Here is a 21,955-nt window from a genome sequence, read left to right on the forward strand (position 1 = left end):
TGGACTGAAGGGAGGACTTTTATGGCATAGCCACAGGAGTCCGATAGATGCAGGCCCCACCTCGGGTCCCATTCTCCCATGGAGAGAGCCACACGTGTCGGGCCACCTCATACACTGCAGAAGGCAAATGAAGCTCTGCTCTCGAGATAGAGTCCAAGTCTACTGGACTTTATGATATATCCACAGAAAAGTCAGAGATGGTAATACCCCTTTAAATGATGGTTGCATGGTATTGCAGGTTTACCCTATGGTTGCTACATGGGAATGCACCTTTATTAACAGATTGATCACCTTTCACAATATATCACCCAGCTGCCTAACAGCTCTGCTAAGGAACTGCAAAGTCTTAAAGGGAACATTAGTACTTACCCATTCCTCGCTCCGCAGATTCCGCCAACTGCACTCGCACTCACTTCGGGCTCTTCGTCTCTGGATTTGCTCCCTTCTCTTCCTGTTCAGCTACATTTACTAGGTTAGTACAAGGGATGGATCACCTAAAGTGCCCGGAGAACCCTGAAGTTGAACAGTTCACTAATTGTGGTGAATGGGGGGGGGGGGGGGGGGGCGCAGATCACAGACCTCACCTTTGAAAACATCTAACATAAAAATTTAAGTAGTAATTAAGGAAGCCATTTAAGAAAATCCATTTTTAACTGGCAGCCAACTTAGTTTGCTTTGGTTTTGGTTTTCCTAACTTCTGGTGATCATCTGTAATGTTTGGGGAAGCCAGGTCCAGCCAGACATTTCAAATGAATAGCCATCCAGGTACTGCATGGGTGGGCTGCATCTGCCATAATGCACCCAGCCCATTCTGGCTTCTAGACATGGGGTCAGCAGTTATCTCTAAAAGAAACTGGGAATAAGACAAGGACCACCAACCATTACACCCCAATAGGACTTTTGGTTAAAGGTTGTCTAAGGGCGCTTTCACAAAGTCAGTGTTTGATCAGTGATTTCCATCAGTTACTGTGAGCCAAAACCAGGAGTGGAGCCTACTCAGATATCAGGTATAATGGAAAGATCTGCCCCTGTTCTGTGTTTTTGACCAGCACCTTGTTTTGGCTCACAATCACTGGTTAAACACTGACTGTGTGAAAGTGGTCTAAAGCAGACAAACTTTTTAAATAAAGGGGTTGTCCGGGTTCAGAGCTGAACCTGACCATACCCCCATTTTCACCCAGGCAGCCCTCCTTATATGAGCATCGGAGCATTTCATTTAATTTCATGCTCCAATGCTCTCCCTTGTCTTGCGCTAAATCTCGCAGGCCAAAGGCTTTTTCTGGAGATCCGCTGATGTACCGAGCTCTCCATAGGGTAAGCTAGGCAGAGACACTAGTGATGTCACCAGCACTAATGGGCAGGCTTTAGTGCTGCCCTAGTCTGTAAAACAGCCCATCAGTGCTGGTGACGTCACCGGCAACACTGCTAGGCCGAAGCCTCTGCCTAGCAGTGTAAAGAATATCCACAAGCAAGCATAAAATGCTCTGATGCTCATATCAGGGGGGCTGGCTAGTTGAAAATGGAGAGCTGAACCCGGACAACCCATTTAAGACTTTATGAACTAGTGTTCAACCAGTGGCTCAGAGACCATATGTATGTCTCTCGGGCCCCCTGGTAGTGGCTACTCAGGTGTTGGCAGCTCCAGATACAAAAAAATATTTCGACAGGCAGGCCTAAGGGTCCATTCACACGTCCATAGAATGGATCCGGACCTATTCATTCTCTATGGGGCTGGAAAAGATGCGGACAGAACGCAGTGTGCTGTCCGAATCCGCATTTCCGGAGCGCGGCCCCGATCTTCCAGTCCGCGGCTCCCGAAAAAAATAGAACATGCCCTATTTTTGTCCGCAATAGCTGACAAGAACAGGCAGTTCTATGGGGGTTCCGGCCGGGTGTATTGCAATACATGTGAATGGACCATAAAAATTAGATTTTATTTTTTGTCATTTTGACAAAATGATAGAGTTAGAAATATATTTAACATTGGCTTTAACATGAACGTGGCCTCCGAATATTGGTTAAAGCTTCCAAGGCTATGTGATATTTTACAACCAACTATTTCATTGCCCCAGGGTTCTCCCTCTTCTTCTAGCTCACAGACAGTAGGACACGGGGGTTACCTATGGCTATAGGCTCAGACTACCCATAGGGTTTGTTTGTAGTCTGTAGTCATGGAGACATTTAGATCTGCATAAAAGCTGTTGGAAGGAAATTCTAAAGAAAAATGTGGATACAATGGAGCAAAAAAGAAAATTGTTGTGCAAAGGTGTTCATACCCTAAAGGGAAGGTTCACTGTGTACATCTGAAGACTGGTGAGGCTTCTTTATTCTAAGAATTGATATTTGTCCCGTCTTACAGACTCCCGCATTGACATCTTACATGTTACGCCATAATGTATAAAGCAAGCCTTTATTTTAGTATTATGTAAAATCAAACCATCATTACGGTATGAGCAGTAGAGGGGTGAAGGTCTTACTGAGTCCACTTATATAATTCTCCATATCACTTCCAAAGATGATCACAAGGTAATGATTGATGATCCCGGCCAGACTCATGGCGAACATAAAAAATATGATGCGTTTTCCAAAAACGTATCCAGGAGTACTAAAAAACAAGAAAGATAATGGTAAACAGGTCAGAAGTTATACCCGGAGCATCTGACATAAAGAGGATCTGTCAGCATTGACATGGCTGGTTTAGTAAATGCATGAATTCTCCATGAAATACTGGAGCTTCTTTACAGCTATGCATTTTGCTGTTCCTCTTTTATTCCTCATGGAAATGTATAAATCAATTGGCGACTGGGTATTATTATTCTCCTTTAAATGTCCAATCGGTGCTGACAGTATCAGACTTTAGGCGTAGAAGAAGGAAGGCAGCACGTGAAATCTTGATGCAAAGTGAAGCAGGATTTAATCCAATAACATATCCTGTGATGTTTCTCTACAAATAAGTCCCTTTCAGGCATAGTATCAAACTCTATTGACAAGGGGAAGGGTAATGCCCAGTTGTCAGTTTATTGATACATTTCCAGGGGGAATACAAGAGGAACAACATCATGCAGAGTTCTAAGAAGATACGCTCCAGCATTGTTATTTCAGAGGGCAGGGACCAGCACTCCAGCTGTTATGAAACTACAACTCCCAGCGTGCTCCATTCCTGTGGGAGTTTCAAGAACAACTGAGTAAGTGTGCATGCCGGGAGATGTCGTTTTCACAACAGCTGGAGTGCCGGACATTGCTTATCCTTGTCGTAGGGAATGCAAGTATTTATTACAACTGTGAGAGCGGACAGGTACTTTTTGAAAGGGATTGTCGCATGGAGACTGATCAGTTCACTGGTGTGGGTCTTGCTTCATACGCCATACCCACATACACATGCATGCTCAGCTTGGCTTAGCGTGCCTTTGTTCTGAATAGAGAGAGGAGAATAATCTACTGTCAGACACCTCTAGTAGTGGATTCTTTTCGGCAGGCATGTTGACATCCAACATGTCTGACCCTCTTTCCCCCTTCATCTGCTAGTAGGGAAAAGCTGGGGAACCACCTTATACATTGGATGGTCAGCCATTCCTGCAAACATTCATCTAATGTGTATGGGCTCCTTAACCACATTTATCATCTGTTATTGCTAGGGCGAGACATGCCTGTCCCTTCATTTTCTTTAAAGTGTCACTGTACTTCTTCACAATGTCATTTAATAGAGAATGGTGTAACTAGCAATTAGAATTATTCGCCTTATTTAAAAAATCTGCCAGCATCCACCTGAAAAAGCTGTAAAGTTCCACCTAATTTGCAGTCCACTGCCTATTGTCAGGCAAGATCCATCCCTTGTAACAGAGAAGACAACTAGCAGGAAATGGGGACTATCTCAGATCCTGAGCCTGATGGAAGAACTGCCTCTACACAGCTTTTGAAGATTATAGGAGTGTTTGTGTCATTTCCCCCTCATTATCTGTTCTGTAAGCTCCGGAGCTGAAAAAAAAAATAGTGGAAAGTAATGGAAAGGACGTCACAGCAGTACAGTGCTGGCAGATTCCATAGAAAGGAGAAACTCCCTGCTTGTGAGAGAAATGCATCTAGCTGTGCAGGTGAAACAAGTAATAATATGGCTGAAAGAGCCCAAAAAGACCTGTTATTTCACAGTTATGATTGTATAAAAAAGAACAGCCATTATGAAAACTCAGGTACACTTTAAGAAAGATTGAACAATGCATACCAGTAATTGAAATAATTGGTCGACCTTATAAAGCATGGATGTGACCTGGGTATGCCAGTGCAAGAGCTACTCTGTTAGTAGCTTTCTACAGTGGCTCATAGAGGGAGTCCCATGTTGGGGGCTCATTGTATATGGTGCCCAAAGGCCCTAGTACATGTCTTCTAACATGGCAGAGGTACATGTCAGAAGATCAGATTGGTGAAGTCTTAGCTTTGACCTCCACCAAGTCCAAAATAAAGGGGCAAATTTGTTTTCCCGTGAAGCTGAATTTCCTTAGGCTTCGTGGTAACAAATCGATTTTTCATGAAATGGGGTAAAAAATAAAAAATAAATCATACTCGCGAAGTAATTCTTCCCAAAGTGTTTTTTTTTTTTTTTTATTCGATGAAGCAGCCATATCGAATTTTAGATTGCCTGTGCAGTCCTAAAGGGGTATGGATACTTTACAGAGCGCATTTTGGGAACTGAACGCTAAACACTCCGTCCAATGTGATCTTCTAACTTCCCTATCTGTAGACCAATTCTGACTAGAATTCGCCTTTAAGGGAAGTAACATTTGCTCTACTTTTGGCTACCGTATTTTGCAAGCTTATTATTTAAGATTGCCATGATTTCAATGACATTTTGCACTTTAATAAAAGTATTCACCGCTTTATGTCTGACTGAAGCAGGAGAATTATCCTGAGATTCAATTATGGATTGCTGCAAAATTGATGGAAAATGTGAAATTGTTTCATTTAACAGTGAAAAGGTAAAATTGCAAAAGTTTCTTATACATTATGGAAATGATAGCAAATCATACCTCTGTGTCTTCTCTCCTAGGTAACCGATGAAATACTTCTGCCGAACAAACAAGTACATGAGGCCAGCGAAGGCTGCAGGGGCTGGATAACACATGGAAACACAGGGTCAGGAAGCAGCTTCAGTGCTGTGGAATAGCATCGACGTCCAAAAATGCACACGGAATTATCAAAATTATAATTTTTTGCATACTGGCTTGTTGCCACCTAGTGGCCCTTGGAGCACATGTCCTGCTGTCTCTAATTACCACCTTATCTACACCCTTGCCTCCTATTCTTCTAGACCACAAATCCAAGCCCTTTCCATCTCCTATCACCTCAACCTCAAAAACATTTCTTAAGTCATCCACTACATCAGCAGTGCTACATTGGACTTACCACTATTTCAGCCCTACTACATTGGCTCTTCCTCTACATCAACAGTGCTACATCCAGCTCTGCTACATTAGACTTACCACTATTTCAGCCCTACTACATTGGCTCTTCCTCTACATCAACAGTGCTACATCCAGCTCTGCTACATTGGACTTACCACTATTTCAGCCCTACTACATTGGCTCTTCCTCTACATCAACAGTGCTACATCCAGCTCTGCTACATTAGACTTAAAATGATTCCAATGAGAACCAACCCCAAAATTACCTCCATATCACCAATCCTTTTGAACTATATATCCAAAATAACAAACAATACCAGCAAAATATATTAAAGACAACTATTAGACAATATATTAGGCAATATATTAAAGACACTATTCCATCCCTGCTACATCGGTCCTGCCGCTACATCATCTCTCCTACAACCAGATCTGCTACAATGGACTTTCCACTATTCCAGCTCTGCCGCATTGTATATCACTGCTACAGCTCTGCTCTTGATATGCTGCAACTCTCTTTCATCGTTGTTTGTCCACACCTCTGCATTGTACAGCGCTACTACAGCTTAAGTGTGCTCCAGCTCTGCTTCATTGCTGTGTGTCCACACCTCTGCATTGTACAGCGCTACTACACGGTGTCATAAAATGTAGTGCCTAGACCCGGCTCACAACTCTCATCAGGACAAGTGTTGCTAAAAAAATGTCTATGATAATGGGGCCCAGTGATGACGATATGCCTTGTGTATCCAAGGATGATAAGAGGCCTGGCGCACATTTTTAGCTGAATGAGGTTGCGCCCTCACAATCATTTCCAACATCAGACTTTTTGGGCCTTGTACAGGGGACATTACATGCAAACCTTTATTAACCCACAACAGTCCATTTAGAAAAATGTAAACTCCTTACTTTGGCTGCAGAGGATGCCAGCGCACCACAGCACGGCTAGGAACGTAGGGTAGGCATCTATGCAGTTTTGGCTGGAAAAGATAAGAAAAAAGCATCCAAAATGTGTGAATAAACTGTATACTCCTCAAACACTATAAAACCTAGAGGGGTATGCCGGTAAGAAGAAGTTATCCCCTATCCATGAGAATGGGGCCCTGTACAACCAAAAATAAATGGAGCAGCTGGACGAGCATGCACACCACCCCTCCATTCATCCCTATGGGACTATTGGAGGTAGCCATGTGCTGTACTTGGCTATCTCCGGCAGTCCCCTAAGGAATGAATGGAGGGCAGAGCGCACGCTCTACCAGAAACTCCCAGTGGTCAGACCGCCACTGACTTAATTGTTATCACCTATCCTGTTAATAGGGGTTAACTTCTTAACCGAATAACCTTTTAAGGTCCCTATAACCTTAAGGCCCTATGCACACGACCGTGGTGCTGCCACGCCCGTGTTGCAAACAACAGTCATGTGCACTCTGCATTGCGATGCGGACTCATTGACTTCAATGGGTCCGCGATCCGCATGATGCAGCAAAAGATAGGACATGTTCTATCTTTTGCGGAGTGAAGACACAGACCCGAAAAAACACACAGAAGCCCGTCCGTGGGCTTCCGGATCCGTGCCTCCGCACTGCAAAAGGTAGAACATGTCCTATCTTTCGCCACATCTTGCAGATCACAGACCCATTGAAGTCAATGGGTCCACACCGCAGTGTCAAATGCACACTGCCGATGTGTCTGTGTTTTGTGGACCCAGAGTTTGCACTTCGCAACTTCGGGCACCGCGGTCGCATGCATGGGGCCTAAGATAGCTCTCACTGACAGCAGTTCCTACTGACTCTTCCATAAATATGCATGCTTGACTTGGCTAAGAGTGCATGTTGTTTCAATGGGGAGAGACAGACAAGCTGCCGCCAGACCTCTCTACCAGTGGACTATCTCACATTGGGATGAATAACTAGTCTGCGACTAAAAAGCTGTTTGGTTATTTTCATCTAATTTCCATGTATTTTGGTGTGCTGAAAACAAATAAAATATTGAAAAAACTCCTAGACGTCATGATTTGCCACAAAATGCTAAATTGTCTTCAAATTTATAATTTGGGGTATTTTTTTATATTATGGGTTTTTAACCAAATTTAAAGTCCAAATTACTATTAATGAATTCACATAAGTGCTTTTAAGATATAAAATGCCCCAAAAAACTTAAAAGGGGTTGTCCGAGTTATGTAAAAAAAAAAATATAGCACTGTAAATCTGATGGTCAGCAATATATACATAAGCTAAGCAAGTTTTAGAGGAAAAAAAATTATATTTCTTCATTTCCCCAGTTTTCTTTTTGGCCCTTTGTTGTTATTTGCAGGTAAACAATCTCTGCCCCCCCCCCCCCCCACTCCCTTCCCTGCAAAGGGGGTAAATACAAGTGCTGCTCTGAGTGACATGTCTGACTACTGGGATACTCAGCAGCATGCTGTATATGTAAGTCTCAGCCCTTAGTCTGTGCTTCTAATGATAGAAGGGGTTAATCTTTCCTGAAGAATCTGACTTGAAGATGATACAAGACCAAAATTATTTTCTTAGGAGGAGATTAATGATTTGGTAAGAGACTTAAATCTTCCCAAAGATGCTGCTGAGTTACTCGGATAAAGGCTGAAAAGCAGGAATTTATTGTTGCCAGGAGTGTCATCTTCATGGATCAGACAGACATTGTGAAAAGGAGTTTGTTCCGTACTTCGCCCAGGAAGACAAGTTGGTTTATTGAATCAATGTCGAAGGTCTCATGGGTCAATTTAAAATCCAATATGATTGAAAGCAATGGCGTCTTTTTATTGATTCTTCAAAAAGAAGTCTCAAAGCAGTTTTACACCACAACAGTGGTTTTTACGCTTTCATACCTGTAGGTCATTCCGTACACTTGAAGGAAACCTACAAGAACTTGGAATTGGTTCTTTGTAAACTTAAATATGAAGACCATGGTTGGCAAGTGTGTGGGGAATTGAAGGTCTTGTGCATGCTGCTTGGGCAACAAGCTGGGTATACCAAATACCCATGTTTTCTGTGTCTATGGGACAGTCGAGACCGACAAAATCACTGGACCAAGAAGAGCTGGCAGCTGAGGGTGCTAACAGTCGGTGAAAAAAATGTCCTCCGAGAACTTCCGGGTACCTTCCCATCAAGTTCTTTTACCACCTCTCCACATAAAATTAGGATTGATGAAGCAATTGGTAAAATCACTTCCAAGAGATGGAGAATGCTTCAAATACTTGGTCACCAAGTTTCCAGGCCTTTCGGAGGCAAAATTGAAGGAAGGTGTTTTCGTCGGACCAGACATTAGAAGGCTTATAGTGGATTAAGAGTTTGTCAATACCATGACGGATCCTTTAAAGAGTAGGGTGGATTGCATTTAAAGAAGTCGTACAGAAATTTTTAGGCAATAACAAAGATCCTCACTACAAAAAGATTGTCGGACGAATGCTGAAAGCATTTCTAGCTTTAGGTTGCCTGATGAATTTGAAAGTGCATTTCCTCCAGTCCCACCTTGACTACTTTCCTGAAAATTTGGGAGCTGTGAGTGAGGAACAAGGTGAACGATTCCACCATGACATTAAAGAGATGCAAAGGAGATACCAGGGGAAATGGAGCGTTACAATGATGGCAGACTACTGTTGGATGCTTCAGAGAGACATTCCAGATGCTACTCACAAGAGTAAATGCACCAAGAGGAGCCTCACAGAGAAGAAGAATCGAGTTTAGTGTGTGAAGGTGAGCTTTTCAGTTCAAAAAAAGGATTTTCATTAAAAAATTGTAATAAAACTTTAACTTTATAAGTCTATTTCCATTTATTTTGAGGTATTGCCCTATTTAACATAGTTACCTAAATTGTCAGGAAACGTGATGTCCTATGACAAAATGGAGGTCATTTTCGGACTCAGCGCACCAAAAAACATTAATATTACGTGGAATAAGCAAAACAGCTCTTGAAAAAAAATATTTTGCAGACCTGTGAATTGGACATTTTGAAATCTGACATATCCGATCAACCACTGCTGTGTGGGGAAAGTGGCGAAAATATGAAAAAAAATTTATGCCGGTCATTGGTTTCCTTGTAACTGATTCAAACAATAAAGAAACCTAACAGGAACCCTTTTTTTCAACTTTATCCAATATGTCCATATCCAGATATGAATGGATTTCATAGACCTGCAATGAATCTCTAGTGCTTATAATGCTACGTTTAGATGTGGCGCGGTACAGGATCGCACAGTACCAACGAAGAAGATTCGTTTTTAAGAAATCCACATGCTAGGTAGAAAGATCAGCAGCTTAACTTGATCTGTGGTGCGAATGTGAATTTACACTGAGGAGCTCTATCATGGGTTTCACCTTTTGTAATGGAGAGGATGAAATACATATTTCTGTGGCATAAAACGCATGTAATTCATGTGGTTTTTGTTGCGGCTTTTTGCTTTGAATACGCAGCAAAAATTCTCGGCAGACTTTCCGCTGTATTTTCTGTCCCATGTGGATAGACTTACTTGGCTGTGTACACTTTCTCGAAGGCCGGTGAGCCGGTTCTCTGGAAGCTCTTGGAATGCAGGTTCTTGGATTCATGTTCCACTTTAAATGCAAAAGAAACTGAAACGTGGATAGAAAAAAATGACATTAGCATTACATTGTCATTACCTGTGTTTTATAAAGCTTCCTGTATGTACCATAATTAGGGATGAACGAACTTTCAAGTTCGATGTCCAAGGTTTGGGTTTACTTATGGTCTGTCGTAGCGGAATACATAACAGAATTCTTAGAGAACCTGAACCTTGTACACCGAACTTGAAAACACAAGTTCACTCATCCCTAATCACAATGTAGGCCATTCAAAGTCCACATCTATCCGATCGGAGTACCTCTTAGGCCGGACACACACAAGCGGTTTGTGTGTCAGTGCCAGGTCCTGTTCTGACCTATGCTCCTCTGACAGGATCACACAGCAATATAATGTGAGTGTGACACTGAGAGTCCTGGAATCTACTGAATTACAATGACATAATGCTGTCCGTGTAATACAATAGATTCCAGGACTCTAAAGCCTCATTCACACGTCAGTGATTTCCATCAGTGATTGTGAGCCAAAACCAGGATTGGAGCCTCCACAGACATAAGGTATAAGGGAAAGATCTGCTCCTGTTCTGTGGTTAGAGCCGCACTTGGTTTTGGCTCAAAATCACTGATGGAAATAACTGACCAAACGCTGACTGTGTGAATGAGGCATAAGGGTTACAGAGCATTATAAATCATTATAATGCCGTGCGATCCTGTCAGAGGAGCGGAGGTCAGAATGAGACTTCACACTGAAACACTCTGTGAGTTTCCCGCATTGAACTCACTCGTGTGTGTCTGGCCTTAAATTACCACTCTCTTGAATTCAGTCGGTCATAGGTTTCAGGCATCAGTCATGTTTCTGCACTGCTAATTATCTGAAGATACCACCATCTCTATACATTGATAGCGGAATATGGACGTCATAGAGGAGTTGCCCCCTTGGAATCTCACTCTATGACCATATACGCTACTCCCATGCAGATGGATATGATGTCCAAGTCATTCATTTCTGGACCGTGTAAGGAAATGTCGGACCAAACCAATTGTTCAAGGGACAAAAGTTTGGCTGAAAAGCATCATCACTCCAGCATTAAAGGGGTTTTCCGGGATTTTAACGATAGGTCATCAATATCAGATCAGCTGGTTGAAGAGAAGGCTGTGCAAGCTCTGCCTTTTCTTCATTGTCTACCTGCTCTCTGTCGACATCGCAGCGGTGAGCAGGTGTAACTACACTTCTATGGGACGGCTCTGTAGTATTCAAGTGTATAGGAAGGAGCCGTTCCATAGAAGTGAATGGGGCGGCTAAGCTGTAATTACATCTGCACCGCTGCGATGTCGACGGTGAGAAGGTAAACAATGAAGGGAAAGCTGCGCTCACACTACCACTGCTTTCTCTTCAACCAGCTAACCCAGCATCCTGAGGATAGGTCATCAATATTAAAATCCCAGAAAACCCCTTTGAGGAGACCAGCTGTGTATGGAGACTTAGTGGCAATACTCTAGCCGACTTTCCTGATCCAAAGATTCATACTTACCTGCTCCCCGCAGCTAGGGTCCTCCGCACGGCTGCCGGTTTAAACATGCTCCCCGCAGTGTTGATATCCGGCGCGCATGGACATAGTCACATGCGCCGCTGCAGCCAACGACTGCCTTCAGTGGTAACGTGGCTGCTGTGGAATCTTTGGGTCAAAGACTGTCTGTTGGGAATTCTCACTATTTCCAGAGAACACTTTTAAGGGTTAATTTAATCCTTTTTTTTTTTTTTTCCTATGTGGCCATGAGGCAAGTGTTTTTTTTCCTGTACTGTGCAAGCACATCCACTGCTGATGGATTGCAGGGTAGTCGTAACCAGGGGAACGAGCAGTGTATAATGTGATGGAAAAATGATTCCAGCCAGCAAAGGAGGCAATATGGACAATCACAATACATTAGTAAGTGCCTTGTATTAACTTTCTCTACATGATAAATGCCATTTTCTGAAGTGAGACAACCCCTTTAAGAGGCTCATGCCTCTTAATAAATGTAATGCATCTTTTGGCAGTCCTTTCGCAAAAACATCAAACCTATGCCACATATAACTTTTTTAGTCTTTCGAATACCAGGAAGCTCAAGCACCATTTGCTTATATTTTACATGTGTTTTACATATAGATGTAATTCACATAAGAGCTAAAGGGGTTGTCTGGATTCCGGACGAAACTGGACAACACAGGGAATCCGTTTGCAGATCATAAGCATTATAAAAGCTAATTAAGGTGTATTGATATTTTAGACATTTGTGTCATATCTATAGGAAGATGAAGGCTCAGCTCAGTTTATTCAACATTACAGCACGTCTACATATTATGTCTGTTGCCATCATTGTGTAACATACGCTGGAGAATGGCCAAATATGGGGATTCAGGGACACGTCACTTTGTGTCGAAAGAGAATAACTCAGATACCGTTAAAGCGCAACACAACTTTACTGATATTTTGGCAGTAACGGAGGAGTGCACTATATCACTATATATCATCTCCACAGGGAAGCCCAGTCTTTATATGTTGCACAACTGAGAACGGATCACATGACCGCTCCCATAATTGAGATGGGTGAGGCAGGCAATGGTGGATTTCCGCTGTTCAGGATTGCCAACCACAATGTTTTCTTTTTTCCTGACAACATCTCAAAATCACGGACAGACAACATTTTTTACGGACAAATTGGAAATTATAAAAATGTCTAAGTAATCCATGTCTATAGCTCACTATACTGATAACTACCATCAATTTACAGCTCACAGTAAATGCTAATAATGAGTTCTTACCACTAAAAAAAAATCTAGTCAAGTACCACCAGCCTCCCAAAAAATCACGAACCATCACTTTTTTTTCACAGACACAGGAAAAAAGTTGCCTATTTTTACGGACTGTCCAGAAATTTCTGGACGGTTGGCAACCTCCTGTTCTGCTGTGGTGCTTCTCCATCACGACCTGGCCTATACTGGGGCATTCAGCACTCACTGATCATGCCCAAAATTTGTAGTGTAAAGACGAATTATCTCGGCCGTCCAGGAGCAATGTGGTGTCCCTATGCCTGTCTGATTTCACACTACCAGGGCCTCTACAATATAGGCCTCTACACCAATCATGCTGCCCGAAGCTGTCCATTCCCATTACCATATTAAATGGGCGCAGGCAGATAAATTATGCTGGTAAAAGCTGTGCAATGCGTGAAATCAATAACATATTATGCGCTACAGTCATGATACCGTATATATACAGTAGTGTGCAAAAGTTTTAGGCAAGTGTAGAAAAAAATGCTACAAAGTAAGAATGATTTTAAAGACAGTGTTAATAATTTTAATTCATTCTGCAGCAGATCAACAACCCCAAACATACGGCCAATGTCATAAAGAACTATTTTCAGTTTAAAGAAAAACATGGAGTCCTGGAGGTGTTGATATGGCCCCACAGAGACTTGATCTTGTCATGGAGTCTGTCTGGGATTACAGGAAGAGACAGAAGGATTTCAGCAAGCCTACATCCACAGAAGATCTGTGGTTAGTTCTCCAAGATGTGTGGCACAACCTCCCTGTTGAGTTCCTTAAAAAATAAAAAAAAACTGTTTGCAAGTACCTAGAAGAGCAGATACTGTTTCGAGGGTGGTCACACCAAATATTAATTGGATGTAGATTTCACTTTTGTTCGTTTATTCTGCATTTTGTTAATTGATAAAAATAAACTATTAACGCTTCTATTTTTGAAAGCAGTCTTATTTTCCAGCATATATCCCGCTCCTGCCAAAATCGGCCTCTGTTGCAAACCCTTTGGCAAAAAAAAAATATATATAGATATATTTGGTATCAGCACGTCCTGCTCTTTAAAAGTAACACATGATCTTTCCCTTAGGTTAATGTCTTAAAAAACTAAATACAGTGCCAGAACAGCCATTTTTTTTTGTTACCGTGCCTCACAAAAAGCATGATATTGAGCAATAAAATTTTTGGGGAGTTTCTACTGTGACATGGCAACTTAAAATGATCCCAGTGAAACCTGTCCTCCAAAATCCATATGTTGCTCCTTCCCTTCTGCACCCTGCCATGTGCCCATACAGCAGTTTACGATCACATATGTGGTGTTTCTGTAATCTGCAGAATCAGGGTAATAGATATGGAGTTTTGTTCTGCTGGTAAGCCTTGCTGCCTTACAGGAAAAATTTCTTGAAATGGAAAATCTTCAAAAAGAAGTGACATTTTAAAATGCATCCTCTATTTTCCTTTCTTTCTTGTGGAACACCTAAAGGGTGAAGGGTGTAGTTTCAATAATGGGGTCATTTATGGGTGGTTTTTATTATGTAAGCCTCATAAAGTGACTTTCATAACTAAATTGGTCCTTTAAAAACATCCAAAACAAAAAAAAAGGCACAAACTAATGCAAACAAAAGTAGACATATGGGAAATGTAAAATATTAACTATTTTATGAGGCATCACTCACTATTTGTCTTAAAAGCAGAGAAACCGAAATTTTGAAAAATGAGAATTTTTCCAAATTTTCGTAAAATTTAGGATTTTTTTTAATGAATAAAGGTGAAATATATGGATCCAAATTTACCAATGTCATGAAGTACAATGTGTCACGAGAAAACAAACTCAGAATGGCTTGGATAAGTAAAAGTGTTATTACCACATAAAGTAACACATGTCAAATTTCCAAAATTTGGCCTGGTCCTTAAGGTGAAAAATGGCTTGGTCCTGAAGGGGTTAATTAAAGTAATTCACTCACTTTAGCAAATGGCATTTTTAGAGAAACTTAATACTAGCCACTTACTAATGGATTGTGATTGTCCATAGTGTCTCCTTTGCTGTCTTTATTCATTTTTCCATCGCATTATGCGCTACTCATATCCAGGTGTTACAACCACTGCCGCAGAGCAGATACGAGGTGGCCGGGACAGGATTTGTGTTTATGCATGCTCCCACAGTCCTGACCACCAGAGAGACCAGTGTTTTTTTCTATAATGTGCATACACGCCCACCACTGCTGGATTATTGCTCGTTCACAGGACCGTTGGTGCCCCGTTCCCGTATTGCAGACAGCATTTGCGGATCCGCAATACACGGGCACCGTTCCGTTGTCATTCCGCATCACGGATGCGGACCTATTCATTTCAATTGGTCCACAAATCCGGAGGTACGGAACGAAAGCACAGAACAGAATACTATGGAAGCGCTACAGAGTGCTTTCTGGGGTTCCGTTCCGTGCCCCCGCACAGCAAATAGATCCTCTATATTTTTTGCGGAACGGAGAGATCGTGGACCCATTCAAGTGAATAGGTCTGCGATCCCCATGCGCCTGCCCCACAGACGGTGCCCGTGCATTGCGGACCGCAATTTGTGGTCCACAGCATGGGCACGGGCTTCACACGGTCGTGTAAACGAGCCCTTAAAGGGTGATCGTAACCCTGTAACATTAAGTGCCTTGTATTAACTTTGTCTACAAGATAATTGCCATTTGCTGAAGGGAGACAACCCCTTTAAGAACCATTATTGTGCCAGAGTCTGGATCACTGGAGATCATTTCATTGCATCCGTAGACTGAGTTGTTGGATAACTTCAAGTCCATCCTATGAAAATGACAAGTAGCCTGTAGGCATCCAATCAGGGTAAGTAACCTCCAGCACTCCAGCTCTTGCAAAACTACAACCCTCAGCATGTATACTTGCTCTGCTCTTCTCCAAATTCCCTTAGAAAGGAATGGAGCATACTGGGATTTGGAGTTTCTCAGCGGCTGGAGTGCCAAAGTTTGCAGACCCCTGCCCTAGATTATGACTGATAAGGACTGAAAAAATGACAATGAAGGCTTTAAGGACTACATCCAAGATATTCGTGGGATTTAAGACATCAGTCTACTTACTGTTCTGGACTACGCTGATTAATGTAACGATTACCAGGAGGACAATATTTCCAACGATTTCTTGATTCATTTTCAGAAGGCAGTGGTTGACGTCTTGCTGTCTAATGTCTAGTGCTTTACTGTGCACTACAGACACTGTGGTTTTAAGAGAGAAAAATAGAGGAAGTTCATTCTCTAATCTTTCATTGAGTATCTCTGCTCAGGATCTGGCAGAGGAACCGAGGTGTTTGCACATAACGAAAAAAAATAAACAAATTACACCTCAGGCCTTTCTTCTGTTCTTGCGACACATGTTTTCAAGTGACAAAGTCAAAAATGGATGGATTACACTTTCACATTACATGGCTATTAACAGACATCATGTTTTATAATAGTCCCATAAGAGCAAGGGAACACCTTTAGGTGGTGCAGAGGTAGGGGGTCGCACCTGGGCCCTGGTGCTTGAGGGTCGCTCCTTGGGGTTTGGTACAATGAATAAGTGATGTGAAGGAACCAGGCAGAGATTATAGAATGTCTTTCTTTACTGACTGCATATCCAGCAGCAGTTCGTACAAAATGCAATTTCTCCTCCTAGATAATGAGATATGGTGGCTGGCAATGTGGTAGAAGATGACACTCAGAAGTTTGCTAGCTGACAGCGACTCTCTCCTGATTCCCGTTCCTACGGCTGTACTCTGGCACCTGTGGCTCTAGATGTCCACTGTATGATGCAGGCTTCTTGCTACGCCTGTCCTCAACTGCGGTGGTGGTGTCTTAATGTGTTTCCCCTCACCTTGCAGTGGAGTCTGAATAGTTTGTTTGCTTGATCACTCTGCTGACACAAATACACAGGCTCTCTGGAGCATTGTTCCTCCTAGATGAGCTGCCTCTGCGGTCCACGTGGTCTGGAGGAGCTTGAGATGGATTGCATGCTCCCTCATGCCTCACTTTCCTCTCTACCGCTCTGAAACTGCTCTAACTAGCTCTGCCCCTCCCTTGGCAAGAAGTTGGTCCAGCCCACATATCACAGGAGAAGAATAAGGGCAGTGTCAGACTGCGGGGCCTTGGACCCACCAGTAAAAAATCTATTCTGGGGGCCACTATACAGCTACAGTACATGTAAATATTATCTGCTCACACAGTGGCAGACAGCGGTAAGACCAGTGGCGTAACTACCATAGCAGCAGACCATGCGACTGCTATGGGGCCCAGGGCAAGAGGGTGGGCAGTCTTAGTTGGGATTATCTCCTCCTTATCTCCTACTGGAGGTGAAAACTTGGTCAGGACTCTACCATCTAAAGGAACAACTGCTGAATGAAGAAAGAAGGACCTGCTGTGACGTCACCGTGCTCACCACGTGGTGAGCGCGGTGACGTCATTGCAGGTCCTTTTGCAGGTCCTTCAGAAAGAAAAAAGAAGAGGATACCAATAAGTGGATGAGGTGAGTTGTTTTTTTTTTTTTAACCCCTCAATGGCCATTTTATTTAGCATTCTGTCTTAATAAATAAAGTAAAGTTCGGGTCCGCATTTACTTTAATGGAGTCCGGGTTCGGGGTCAAGTTCGGGTCCCGAACCCAAACTTTGACCTGAAGTTCAGCTGAACCCGGAGAACCCGAACTTCCCCGGGTTCACTCATACCTAGCAGAAACCCTTCTGTCCTGTGTGGGGGCCTGGTTTGATCCTTGTTATGGGGCCCTTACTTCTCTATGTACACCACTGAGTAAGACACCACAAGATGATTGATTATGGGGGCCCCTACAGCAACTTAAAGATGGCAGGTTCCTGATGAAAGAGTATGCTGCCTGTCCTGCTACTGGACGTGCAAGCCATTTTCATGGGCTAACCCTTTTAACTCGACAGTGATTTGACTCACCCCCTAACCTCCCCCCCCCCCCCCCCCCCACGCCTCATTCTCTTCACTGTGGTCTAGCCGCTTCCCTCCTCTGAAAACATTTCCTGACACCCTTCCTGGGGCTCTTCTCGCCCTGTTTTTGTACTGTTCCTCTATTTTGTTGCATGAACCTGCAGCATGTACAGAGCCAATAGACCGTTTATAATCCACGCTACACCGTACATGGCGATGTGATTGTAGACTGTCTATGCAATATATCTCAGTGCACAATGCTTGTTTGCTTGTACTGATGCTTCGTTTTATAGTGTACTTATATATAAAATGAGATATAAGACACAGGAGCAGACAATACAAGGCCTGAAGGCGCTATAAAGCCAGAGGATTCACAAATACGGTACATCTGAGGTTTTGTAACTTCCTTTTGTGGATGTTAGTATTAGCTAAGCCGGAGCTTCATTGACCACATACATCCTTTTCCTTTCTTACAGTGTTGCAAACATGACATGACTTCTCAAGTGGGTTCATCAAACTCTTCATTTCTGCATGTATACACATAGGGAAGGCGGTCAGTCATTAAGACCATCCTAAGAAGTAAAGCGGGGGCTTAAAAGAATATATTACAGTTCACAAATGGCCCCCTCTGTATTATTAGTATATAACTAATGGCCCCCTCTATATTATTAGGATATATAATAGCCCCCTATGTATTATTATTTTATATTTGACCTCCTCTGTATTATTAGAATATATAATGGACTCCTGTGTATTTGTAGTATATATAATAGCCCACTCTGTATTATTAGATATCTAATGGCCCCCTCTGTATTGTTAGAATATATGATCGCCCCCTCTGTATTATTATATATGCCGGTATAATGCTCCCTCTTTATTATTAGTATATATAATGGCTCCATGTGTATTATTATTATATATAATGCCCCCATCTGTATTATTTGTATACATTATGCCCCCTCTGTATTATTAGTATATGTTAGGGGCCCCTTTCTCTATCTATAGTACTGTTCCCCCACCCCCGTAGTGCCCCTGGTCCTACCTGACTTAGTGTACATACAAAAAATAAAAATAAATAAATACTCACCTCTCTTCTGCTCTTGCAGTGACCAGGAACGGGTACGCTGACGCCACTTATGCAGTGGGCCAATAGTCTGTATTTGTCGTGATGCCAATTGCAGCGTGTGCAGGGTACTACCCCAGGGCCCTTCCAAGGTGTTATAACGCACGTCTCAGATTAGAAATGCCAGAGTGGTGTAATGGCCTATAATGTCTCTATAGGGGGGGTGATAATTGTGTCACGGTGTCTCCTACCTGGGTACGGCCGGACTCCGGGCTCCTGGCTCGCTTGCAATAAATTTTAGTGTAGTGATAGTAGGAGTGATGAAGGAATTTAGCAGCAGAAAGGAAGTTCAAATGTTTCTTTACTGAAGATAACTTGTATCCAAGCAGTACACAGCCTTGGTCTCTTGCCCCAGGAGGTTTTAGCAATCATTGGCAGGAATAAGTACTTCTGCTTTAAATGTGAGCTTGCAGGATATGTTGTCTGCTTGGTAGCTCTGTAACTGTGGCAGTAATTAAGTGTCTGCACTTTTCTGTAACTCTGCTGTATGGGCACAGACTAGCTGAGGAGGAATGGCTTCTCCTAGGTCTCTGGACTTATCTCTCAGATGGTTTCTCAGGTGATGCTTTCTTCCTGGAACTCTGGAGGTTGTCTGTAGTTTTCTGCTTCTTTCATCCAGCTGAGGCTGACAGTGCTCAGACTGGGAGTATGATCAAGTCTCAGCCGAGACAAGATTCTTGCTGTCTTCCCTACATGCAGGGGAATCCACACACACACACCCTACCCCTAGCAGGGGGTGGGCTACACTGACTATAACGTCCTTCTCCACCCATGCTGCAGGATGTGGGAACAGTCCACACCTCCACAGCTCCAGAGGGGGAGCTAAGCTGGAATGATCCATTCTAGCCTAGATATGCTAAGCTGTAACTATTACCTTGCCAATGGAGTTGGTGCCACCTGCTGGTGAACCTGGAAAATTACAAGAACAGTGGAATTTAACAGTTTTATATGCATATTTGTGAAGACATAATATAAAGTACATCAGATGACAATATACAGGCTCTTAGAAGATAGTAGCGGGGTAGAGGCGTGTAGTAACACAACTCTGGGGTGTTACACTCTCCTTCACCGCTTGTTGCCTGATTTCGGGCGTCCCAATGCTGGCGGTAACAAACACATTACTGTGCCCTCCTGCACTGCGTCATCAGGTCATCTCATGAGACCCAACACAGGAGGTCATGGAGATGTAATCGCAATCAAATGCACTGTTCTACTGTCTCATAGGCTTCAGGCCTTCACAAATACATCTTACACAAATACAGGTTACAAATGGCCCGGACTAGTGCTGGCAACCAAAAGGATAGTGTATTAACCCGCCTACACTCAGGGAAGGCTCTAGGTTCAAGGCCTCCTTGTAGCATTTCACACGACACACACAGCAGTGAAACTGCATGTATTATAGCTGTTACCAAATACAATAGACAAAGCATGTGTACCAGTACAAGAAAATACCCCTTATAATGTGAGCCAACACAAAAAATACCCCTATAATGTGCACCAGTACAAAAACTACCTCCTTATAATATGTCAAATAGTGGCTTAAGGATAGAGAAAGGCTCTCATAGGGTGAGTGAGTATGTCTGATAAGTGGAATGTCCACGATTAGAAATTGTTTGCTCACCTATTGGGGTTGGGCGCAACCACAACGAAAGTTAAGTAAAGATGGTTATCGGTTGGTGCAGCCTGGACTCGTCCACTCACCTTGGGTGGGAGCCACCCCACCACTCGGGTAAGACTGTAGAAACGCAAGGGCGCTGGATCATATAAGTCGAACGTAAGGACAGTGAGAGGCGCACTTTCACAAACGGTTGTTTAACAATTTGCATTTTATTTGTAGACAACGCATTTCGGGGTACCACTGACCGCTTTATCAAGTCTAAAAAAAATATATATCAATGATAAAAATATATATGCAAAATACACAATACTGTATATTTGAGAATATGATTAACTAAAACAATGTATTATATATACATATAAATTTACACATGCAACTATGCAAATGTGAATACAATACAAAACAAATACATTTAGATAATAAAAGAAATGAATACAATTCTAGAAAAGCTCCACCAGCAGCAGGCTACTGGAGCCCAGCCTATCAGTTACCAGCTGACCAAAATGGAAAATAAATCAATAATAAATTAGGGTGGCTCACAGTATATTTGCATACACAAAATTTATTACCCCAATAAATGTATTAAAATATTAAAACATAACCTTATTCCATATTAGCATATACATATATAGATAAATATAATGCGGAGCTCACGCATGCATCTATAAACCTGGAGTACTCCAATAAATGCGAACTCTTTGCTTTCAGATATTATAGATTTTCTCCCACATGCAGAGTAATTTAACAAATTGATACTGTAACAATCGCATAACTAATGTGCGATTTTACCGGCAGTTGAAACCTTTATGGTTCGAAGGATAATGTCCTTGTTACGATTTTCAAATGGTGGATAATTCGCGCTCAAACAGCGCTTGCAGATAGTGAATACCTCGCTTTCAGCCAGCGCTTCTCAGCTGCCGCCTCGTTCCCAATGATCACTTGGGTCGGTCTACGTGGCGTCCCATGTGACGGACCAGGGAAAGGATTCGCTGACCCAGATAGGTGCAATAGAATACGCGACTCACTGATGTCTGACGTAGCCGGTATAGCGGAATCCGATTGGTGTAACAGATATAGCAGAGGCCGATGTAGCAGAGTTCGATTTGGTGTAAAATTCTATTCGATGTAGCAGAGTCAAATCGGTACATAAAAAATACCGGCACAGGCGGATCGGCTGAGATGGTATTTTATCCTGGTATCACTTGGTGACGGTATTGGACTCGCCACACTCGATGTATGTGAATTCGATAGAATAAAAACACTCGCAAAGTCCTTTAACGATAATTGGGAGAAACGCACAGAAAGCTGGGTCAAATTCACACTAGACGCGTTTCGGAACACAAGTTCCTTCCTCAGTAGTGAGATATAAAATGCTAAAGCTGATCCGCCTGTGTGAGTATTTCCTATGTACCGATTTGACTCTGCTATATGTATATGCTAATATGGAATAAGGTTATGTTTTAATATTTTTATTAATACATTTATTATGGTAATACATTTTGTGTATGCAAATATACTGTGAGCCAGCCTAATT

At 42.6% G+C, this 21,955-nt stretch overlaps 1 protein-coding gene across 1 annotated transcript; it reads right to left on the reverse strand.

Annotated features, from left to right (window-relative positions):
* Positions 1-2,391: 2,391 nt before the first annotated feature.
* LOC122932061 (arachidonate 5-lipoxygenase activating protein) lies at positions 2,392-15,990 on the reverse strand. The gene is made up of 5 exons (XM_044286246.1): positions 15,838-15,990; positions 9,879-9,978; positions 6,302-6,372; positions 5,022-5,103; positions 2,392-2,605 (listed from the first exon to the last, which is right to left on the reverse strand). Exons 1-5 carry the CDS (start codon positions 15,905-15,907, stop codon positions 2,443-2,445), a joined length of 486 nt encoding a protein of 161 aa, XP_044142181.1. The 5' UTR covers positions 15,908-15,990; the 3' UTR covers positions 2,392-2,442.
* Positions 15,991-21,955: the final 5,965 nt, after the last annotated feature.

The sequence above is a fragment of the Bufo gargarizans genome, chromosome 3 (genome assembly GCF_014858855.1).
Source record: "Bufo gargarizans isolate SCDJY-AF-19 chromosome 3, ASM1485885v1, whole genome shotgun sequence".
Classification (NCBI taxonomy): domain Eukaryota; kingdom Metazoa; phylum Chordata; class Amphibia; order Anura; family Bufonidae; genus Bufo; species Bufo gargarizans.